This window comes from Epargyreus clarus, unplaced genomic scaffold (genome assembly GCF_041222505.1).
Source record: "Epargyreus clarus isolate Ecla_fem2 unplaced genomic scaffold, WU_Ecla_fem_2.2 ptg000002l, whole genome shotgun sequence".
Classification (NCBI taxonomy): domain Eukaryota; kingdom Metazoa; phylum Arthropoda; class Insecta; order Lepidoptera; family Hesperiidae; genus Epargyreus; species Epargyreus clarus.
In genome coordinates this window covers 172,183-182,278 of record NW_027332210.1, presented here as the reverse complement: position 1 = coordinate 182,278, position 10,096 = coordinate 172,183, and the positions used below count along the sequence as shown (strand labels likewise).

General features: G+C 35.3%; 1 protein-coding gene across 3 annotated transcripts in view; it reads right to left on the bottom strand.

Moving 5' to 3' along the window:
* The window catches only part of Skeletor (DM13 and DOMON_DOH domain-containing protein skeletor), a 128,399-nt gene that overhangs the window by 2,923 nt on the left and 115,380 nt on the right, over positions 1 to 10,096 (bottom strand). For all 3 annotated transcript variants that reach the window (XM_073077073.1, XM_073077070.1, XM_073077065.1), the window contains exons 10-13: positions 6,484 to 6,606; positions 1,424 to 1,583; positions 812 to 1,005; positions 210 to 437 (exon numbers count right to left, since the gene is read on the bottom strand). In XM_073077073.1, coding sequence (XP_072933174.1) covers positions 210 to 437; positions 812 to 1,005; positions 1,424 to 1,583; positions 6,484 to 6,606 — 705 coding nt within the window. The remainder of the gene's footprint in view (positions 1 to 209; positions 438 to 811; positions 1,006 to 1,423; positions 1,584 to 6,483; positions 6,607 to 10,096) is intronic.

Genomic DNA, 10,096 nt, shown 5'->3' with positions numbered 1-10,096 from the left:
AATTATAGAAATTAGATGACGATCGATAATAATGCAATGACTTAAATGATCATTCTCTTTTTTAACCTGTATAATGCCTAAATCTTTCCCATTATTATTAAAATATGAGGCCATACTCAAGCTTATATATTTAAGTTTACCATTTATATTATCTCTATGACTCCCAGCAATCAAGAAACATCAAATGTGACCGTCCTATTAAACTTTACCTGATAATAAACAGTATCTGGTGTATTCTTATCCGGTATCCACGTGACCACTCCAGGATTGCCTTCCTCACACACGAGAGTCAAGGAGCGCTGGTAGGCTCCGAAGCTTGGGAACTCATCGGCTTCGGGACCGTTATTGTCAGGAGTCCAGTTACAGAGTCGACCCACTCCGGTTGGAGTGAGGTCACCGTTTCTTGCGCGTCTCACACCAGCGTAGATTTCAATGCTCTGAGAAAAAATAGGAGAAATTATCAACGATTTATCTTTAATTAACTTGATGTAAAAGTAGATAGACGTTCAAAGTTACATATATTTTAGTACATGCAAACTGAGAAAGAATGAAAACAAGGTACATATCATCATAACTTAAATATTATACACCGATCTTCGTAAATACAAGAAAAAAAATACAAGTAAAACTCCAAATAATAAAATTACAGTAACCCCTGTTTTAGTGTAACTTGCAGCCAAGTTGAAAATAATTTAATAATAACTATGATACTGCAACTTACTTATGGCTTAAACTGACTACTGCGACTAAGCAAAAGCTATATGCTGGAGTTAGTAAGTTTTCAAATTGTTCACTACAACTGATCAGTTACCTTCTTTTCAGCATCAGTCTTGTGTAGGTACCCTCCTACAGGATCATTGGTGATGTAGAACGGATGGTATTTAGCTGGAACGTCAGGGTCAGTGCCTCCTTCCACCACGAAGGTATACTTCTTACCACGAACTACGTTGATCTCCGGGATCAAGAGTCCGTTGATGTACCAGGATATTCCCCAGCCAACGTGACCTATAAATAATAGTGATTGTCAAAATAATGGTTTCATCATCTTGTAACCATAATTTTGGATTGGTCTAAGGTCTGAAATAATAAATACAAATCTAACAATTCGTGTGGCATTTCAATATGTTGAATTTAATTTTACAAAGATGCAAGAGGATAGCATTAACCACTTTTGGTTTCATAATTTTTCAAAGACATTCAACTATATAGTAACTTCGTAAGATTGGTATTTTTGAATTACGGTCGAGGATATAACTTTTAATTAACCTTCAATTATGAATAATAGAATTATCTTCGGTTACATGACAGTGTACATTAAAAGGATGGAGGATTGGTGGATTTGATAAAAAAAAGAACACAATTTAGTTGTAAAGTACCTAAAAGTTCATCATTAGGTTCAGCTAAATTGAATCTAGTAACTTACCAGTGATAGCAGAGTATCCCTGTTTGCCTCCAGTGGGTCCCATCTGAGCGTAGAACACGCCATCTGGTGGCTCATAGCATTGAATTGCGGGGATGTCCCAGGGTTCCACCTTCGGGACTGGCCGCGGCGTCGGCACTGGGTTGGGTTTGATTATCGCGGTCTGGAATAGTATATTGCTTAGATTTAACTCCTTGAAAACATTCAACTTTATATCATGTTATCGACCCCATGAACAGAAATTAGCTTGTAAATGTAAGATTTTCAATACATACACCTTTGACAAAAATACTCCAGACAAGTAGAATCCTCAGATCTCATTCTTACGCTTAGAAATTCATAGTAGAAATTCTTAGTCATAGAATCCTGAGTAAAATGTTAATGAGGTTCATCATATATGACTCATAGATTTCTAGCGACGAAAAATATTTCTATTATGTAGGAGTATTTTAGTTATCAATAACCATTCAAAGGTTATATTGTCCTTTTCAATAACTAAGACAATTTTCATTACTTTGGAAGTCAAGTAAACGCTTGGCGAAAGAAATAGAATTAAAAAGACTTATTCAGTTTGAAATAGGTACTACTTAAGGACTTTAGGACTTTTTGTCTTGAGATAAAATAAAATTGTTCTGAACGCTAAACAGACTTACAAAGTTTGTAGAAAATAGACAATTTAAAACAATAGGTGAAGACAACGAAAATCATGCTATGAAAATAACATTTTGTATTTGTTTTTATTACTCTTCGGTTTAAATCGGCTACATAAGTTTAATTTTTATTATTGTAAAGAAAATGCACTTTTCTTGATATTAAATATCATTGAAAGTCAAAGAGATCTGCAAGAATATAGAAGCACTCTGAGATTACTCGTATCATCACAAAACATACCCCTGATATCGGAAGGCTGCACCGGCAATAAGCAGTAACAATTATAACAATACGTATGTATAATATTATTTTGTGTAGGGACTTTGCGCCGGCAGTTAATGGCAAAGTAATAGGTACTTTTCCATATTAATCGAATAGAATTATATCTGTTCTTTATCTTTCTTTAAAGATTGAAGTAGCAATAGAGCATGCGGTCCACCTATAGGAAGTGTTCACTCCCGCCCATGGAAGTCTACAACCAACTCTAGGCTTGTGCGTATGACAGGTTCTACCTGAAGTAGAACTGCAAATGCATTGGCACTCCTGAGAACTAAATTGGTCTTATATGTAGTCAGCGTGCATCCCAACCCTTTCATAAAACGCAAGAACGATTTTACGCAAATATTTGTCGATGGTAACTTGACGTGCGATTCATATTAATTCTGATCTTCTTAATATTATCCGCCTTCTTAATATCTACGAGTATATGCCACATAAGTATGAAGATTTAAATCCGGTCACAGCACAGGGACCCCAGTATCACTAAATTACGTAATATCTACGACGCAAATGTTGCCAAACTAGGAAACTTTTATCGGCTCCCAACTTTTATCTGCAAGAAGTTTCGCTACCGAGTAACTAGTTGCCACGGAATATTTGTGCGAATTCTGGAGAACTGGTGAAGATGATCTTACTTGGAAAGTTTGTTGCATCCGACTTGGGTTTCGTGCATCGATAAGAAGATTTTTTTTAAGAAGTAGCTACCCTAGATACTAATTGTATAAAAATGTACACAGCAGAATTATTATAAAATTCCAATACCTATCAATGGACAACATTCCGAAGAAATTTATTAATAAGCTATTGTTTTTCCGTAAATAATATTTTACCATTTTCAACTCAATTTTCATACTTATGGACATCCAAACAACTTGACAAAATTTATGTTTCAATCAATGGCAATCTTCTTTTGATTTCCTTGGAAGTTCGATTCGACTTTCTCTCACTAATTAAGAAAATAAATTGTTTAGTAATTTTATTATAAATTCCACAATATTTATTCTTCCGCCTTCGCACTTCCGAAACTTATAAATTTTAGCAAATCATCGAAAGACTTTCTAAAAACAAAATTTCAAGTATATTTATTCAAACTCAAATGAAAAAGATTAGATAAGTAATACATTTATTAAAAACATCCCAAAACGATTTCTAATAATGCTGTTACGAAAAACCAAAACAGATTTCTCATTTTTAAATTTTTAACTTACTCTGATTCAGAAGAAAATCTCCCTAAAACTACATTTGTACGAAAGCGTCGGAATGTAATAAGTCTTGTAAATGTATGTCATTATACTTGTAAAGCCGCCTTTGAATTGCAGATCCGAGGGTTGCTGCAGACCATTTCATGTGACAAAGGTTCCTAAGATACTTCATATTGTAACAAAAGCTTAACATTGTTTCTGGGAACAACTCAGTTTATGCAGATTTTGTTCTCTGGGAAGTCTTCTTGGTTTCGCTTTACCTTAATCTTGGTAGAAGCAAGGAGTACTCCTTTATACTCGTATAATGACTTTTGCCAGCGATTTTATACGCGTAAAGAATAACATAATATAATACAAAATTTAAATCCATATTTTATCCCCTAAGAGTTGAATTTCCCGAAGAGGTAAAATAGGTGTTTCACTGTTTCTAACTAAAAAGCTAATTAATGCTAGATTTTCTAACAAACATTCAACAACTATTTGGGCTACCTTAAGGGGTAAAATGACAAAAATTCCTCCCTTAGTGGTTCCCTACGTCATAAATGGATATTTTTTCCAAATTTATAGATGTTCCACAAATTACGTAGAAGAACGATTTTTTTAAACCTGTAAGAGAGCTAAATTTTTTTTTTTTAAGCTATTGCATAGCTTTTATCGCGGGCTTTGAGCGCGGCGACCGAATCGAGAAATTCCGTAACGAAAATAGGTAACACCTTTCAACAACTCGGTTGCCTGGAGACTTGATATCCAACTATCAAGTCTCCAGGCAACCGAGTTGTTGACTGTCAATAGAAAAATATGGATATAATTGAATAAAGTATTATTTTACATTCCTTATTATTTTATTTGATATTGGCGACGAGATGTCGAATGAACTAAAAAACAATAAGGAAATACGAGCCACATTACGTGGGTTAATGAAACGAACCGAAAATTACATTTCGGAAATAGAAAAAATTGACATTGAAGAAATAAATATACGACTGAATTCTTTACAAGAAAATTTGAACAAATTCTACGCGATTCAAGAAAAAATTGAATGGCTTACAGAAGATGAAAATTTAGAAGAGGAAATAAAATACAGGTACGAATTTGAAGAAATATATACAAAGCTAAAATTTAAATTTTTGAATGTACAAAAAGAAAATAATTGGCTAATACCTGAATGTTCTTTTATATCAGCAAGAGCGGAAGTTTATTTGATAAACTGTTAACTGTCAAGGCACGCTTGAGACGTACACCTAATACAAAAGAGTTATCACCTTATCAGTTAATGTTCGGCAGAGAGGTAAGAACCTATATGCATGCCTTATTTAAGAAATCCGCCCCACTATCCAGATTACATTACAATGCACCGCCAACTCAGGAGTTCGGACAAGGTGATAAGGTACAAGTCCGCAGTTACACCAACCCAAGAGTTAAATGGGAGTTCGGAGTCATCATCCGAAGATTAGGTAGACTCCATTATGAAGTCAGAACTGAAAATGGCATACTGGTGCGCCGTCACCTTAACCAAATGCTGCCGGCGCCCCTGGTGGTGTAAGTGAAAATAGCGGTGGAGGACTGTTGGATATCAAGTCTCCAGGCAACCGAGTTGTTGACTGTCAATAGAAAAATATGGATATAATTGAATAAAGTATTATTTTACATTCCTTATTATTTTATTTGATAACCTTAATTCGTCAACTTGAACACAGATGGCAGTAATACACATTTTTTTATAATCCGTGCAGAAATCTTAAAATTGCGTGAAGTATATTTTATATTCCCATTATAAAATTCAAAATTATATTACCATATTATCCAAATAATATGTTTTATCAACATAAGCTATGTTGAATTCTAGATTGATAAAATAACGTAAAAGAGTGTTTGTTATTTTTAAACGTACAATTACAACTGACAGACTTGACAGCACAAAATCAAAACGCCATTATGATTTATGGTACAAATAATTTGTGTACAAAGTGTTTTAAATATGAATAAACAAAGTGCATTTATTAATGAAAAATGCGATGTACCTGTAACATTCGGCCAAATGTCACAGGAACATCGCATTGATCCATTTATATTGCTGGTTGTTAATACTTTACGTCACTTATTAAATACTTTTCTATTTTATATTTTAGAATGTTCAGTTCTTGCTTGGAGTTATGAAATGTCAGCTGATATTTGCAATGTCTTATATAATAGAGATATGATAAAATAGTGGATAAAGATGTATTAATGTAAATGTTGATGATTATGGAAGAATATATTGTATTTCTGGAATTCCTTCTGAGCGTTTTCATAGCATAAAAAATGCTATGCAATAGCTTTACCGCGGCAGTCTCCGAGTGCCACACGTATTTTTTTTTATAATATAAGAGTAGCAGACGAGCATGCAGTCCACCTGATGGTAAGTGGCTACTGCCGCCCATGGACATCTGTAATCAACCCCAGATAGGATTAGATATTCCTACCTGTCCTGTAGGTCGGCCAAAGATGCGCCGCTACCCCTGAGGACTAAGCTGGAACGCCTCGGAAAAGTCTGTCTCCCTTACCACACCCTTCAAACCGGAACACAGCAGCGCCTAACACTGCTGTTATTAGGTAGAAATAGGTGTGGCGGTGGTGCCGCCGGAGTCGAACCACAACGGGTTCTACCACCATCTTCACCATCATACACCATAAATAATGGTAATTATCAATTATTTAGCTTGCTTACAGTAATAAAGTAATTTAGAAAGCGCGATTTTAATTAAGTGGAAAGAAAGAGTATATAAGGTGGTAAATCCTGTTTGACTCGATCAGAAAGATACCACCGCTATACCTTAGGTTGAACTTGTTATTACCAATATTCTAATTTACAATTAGATTAAACCTGTTATGACGTCATATCCGATATTCAGTCTTTTAAAAAAGTTAGTATTTAATTCAATTGTATGTTACCTGTTCTTCCACGGGAGGCCTTGTTGGCACATCCCTATGGGCTGGTGCCCTGTGCTCGTCCTCTCCTTCTGGCATGGGACAGTTCCACACTGGAGGTCTGCCGAATTCGATAAACTTGTCGCCCTACGAATATAAATTGATTCTTTAAATCACGAATATGATTAAATTATACTTAGGTAGTCTATTGTGAAATATTGTGGAGTCCTGAAGGCAAGAAACTAAATTGTATATAGACAAACTTATTTCATTATTTTTTAACTGTCTTCTATATGTTTATATATCCATAAGATAAGTAGATATCATAATTACTAATGTAATTTGTTTTAGGAATATTGTCTGCCTTACTTAAAACATCGATTAATACAGGAAAAAATATTTTTTTATCAAACACAAACAATTCTGTATCTAACTCAGTAGTTAGATTAAATCAGTATTTAATCTGGACTAATCTCGTCCTTTATTCGACCCTTTAGTCTGCCCTGTTGAACCTTAATATTTCACCCTTTACATTTTTAAAAGTATTACGCCCAAAACAGCTCTTTATCAAAATTGAATATTGGCATCGGACATAATGCAACTTGGCTGACGCCCGTGCGGCAACTTGCCAAGTATACACATACTACACTGAATAGAACTTTGCTAGCAGAAATATATCCATAATTTGTGAATAACTCAGCTACATACAAATCTTTATACATCAAAATAAATCATATTATAAAGGTAAGATATTATCATCATCATCATAGTATTATATCATAGTATTAACTTTTATTTTTCTTAAAAACAATAAATGGCAATTCGATAAGCTCAAATAAAATTTGGTTCGAGTATTTTAATACTGAACAAATTACTAGTAAAAAGACAGTTTTAAAATAGCTGTTGCACAATAAACGTTAACAATATTATTAAGAGAGTTATGGGTTCTGCGCCACTTATGGGTTCCTCGTTTAATTGCGATAGTCCGAAACACGCACAAACCGGGAACTTTCGACTGCGCCAGTTATGGGAGCTGGGCGTCGAGGAAATAATTGCAGTCTATTTCGCGAACAAATTAAATTTTTATTTAAATTTAACACAAATTTTACACAAGTTTTAACAAAAATGAAATTAAAAAAATAAATTGATGGGATAGGTCGAGTCACTTTCCGCGATGGAGGTGAACTGATTCCATGGTGGACGGCCACCTGTACGTGGGACGGCCACCCGCGCGTGGGACGGCCACCTGCGCGCCTCGTCAGCGTTGGCCGTTCCGCGAAGGCCCGATGCAGCGCAAGCACGATGCAGCGTGAGAACGGTGTAGGGCTGGCGCGATGCAGCCTTAACGTGTAGGGCTGTCGCTTACACGTAACTTCTCCCGCCCCAGCTGAGCAACTATTTGCCTACGTTTAGTGCAAATATTACGGCCTTCTTGTCCTCTCGTGTAGCTGTCGACGAGTGATGCTCACTTGAGGTTGCACACGGTTGAAGAGATATTTCAACATTCGATTTTGATATGTCTTCTGATTTTCTATTTCGCCGGTATCGCCTTATGTACGCAATAGCGAGAGCAATTGTACCCAGTAGGATTAACAGGTACAGAGGAAGAGTAGTATGGTAAGTACTCATCGAAGTGGCGTCGGTTACTTTTGGTGAAGTTTCCATTGATATTTGGTCTTCAATGACATGTAGTTTATTAAGATCTATTGCAGTTATGTTGAAATGAGCTTTTCGATTCCTTGAAGATGACAAGGCTAATAATTCAGAATTTGTGAATGTAAGTATTTCGAAATGCTGTCCACGGAGTTTATCGTTGACGTTGGTGATAGTGAATTCTGTTGTTCTGATGCTGCAGGTTCTCGGTATAGTAGCAAGGAAACTACCCTCGATGATTTGATGGCGTTCCTGTCCACATAGCGTTTGTACTTTCGTGGGGGTTTGAAAAGATAGTATATAGTGTTGATCGTCAAGCTCCAGTAGAGCCTCCTGAGACAGAAAAATAGGCGTGGGGTGACACGTTTCATCTATTTTCTGTAAATGAATTAGTGTGCTGATGCAGTCCTGAGATGTTCTGGTTTGATAGCTCATTTGTTGCTTGCATATGAATATGGTGTCGACCTTCGGGCATTCTGCCTCCATGTATGCATATTCCTTGGAGTTGGTTGCAACAAAAGGAGATGGGGGAATTATAACTTCATGGTGCTTATTAGGAACTGGACACAAACGGTAAAGGTCATAAGTTGATGGAGATACAATGGGAAATTTAAGAACAATAATGAGTTTATTGTCTACGAAATAACATCCTAACCTAATTAAATCATAGTAGAGTCGAGCATCAACTAAATTAATAATCTGATCTTGGTTATATATATCTTTCAATCTGCTTAACATATCAATTACATTACTAGTACTTAAAACAGAATGATGTACGGTACTTGTACGGCTAAACGCTAAAATATTTTCTATTCTATCTATCTCTAATCGCAAATCTTGAATATTTTCAGCTATAAGTGTTAATATTTGCGACAATTGGACATAACGGGTAAGCTGTATAGTATTATTACTTGTAGTATTAATATAGCGTGTCAAAGCTTTTTCTAACTTAACTTGATTGCTACTTAAATTACTTAATATTTCTGTTTGATGGAAAGACATCTGCTTATATAAACTTATGTGATTATTTAAACTATTAGCTAAATCTACATCATTCTTCTGTAAGATATGAAACATTTGCTCATACTGTAAAGCATCATTATAATCGAGGTTTCCCGTAATACTTTTAATTATGGATCCCAATGGATTGATTAAACCACGCTTGGTTCTTTTTGTTGGCAGAAAAGTATCTAATTGAGAATTTATTTCCTTAATTTTGTCAGACAAGTGTATGATTTGATATTTAAAAAGAGCGAAGCCTCTAGTAGTTAAGTTATTTGTGACATCAGTTAACTGAGTTTTAGTCAAATCTAATTGCTTCTGAATTTCATCAAAATTAATATCATGTAAAAAGGTGTGATAATGTGAGGTTATTTTTGCAGGTCCGAGTTTGAAAGGAAGAATGCCAGGACCATCATTTAAACTGTCAAGTCGAATGTCTTGTGCTTGGGCCAGGTGTATCAGGATCACCAGACATCTGTAGCAATCCAGACGTTTTGCGTTTACGTTTCAGTCTATTTTTAGCTACGGGTGTGCGCTTCTTTGAAGTGTATATATGTACAGGTAAGTTTGAAATAACTCTATCATGTATGTAACGCGGTGCAATTTTTTGTCTTGTAGCTACCGGGTTCCTAATGTAAACTTCTTGTCCTTCTTCATAATCTATCTGTGGTTCTCTACGTGCATTCTGTTGAGACATAAGTGTGTTACGTTCAGTCTGTGAAATGTCGTGAATTTTATATACTAAATCCATTTTATGACGATGGTCTTGAATGTATTGTTGCATTAGTCGTTCATTTAAGTTTAAGTCAGTAGGGTCACGCGGATCGAAATGTCCAGATATTAAGTCAAAGGGTCTGCATTTTGTTAAACTATGTACGGAACTATTGTAGGCAATTATAGCATAATTCATTAAAGTAGAAGTGGATTCATTTTTATACTGTAGTTTTAATAACCTTAAGTGTTCGAGTATGGTGCTATGAAG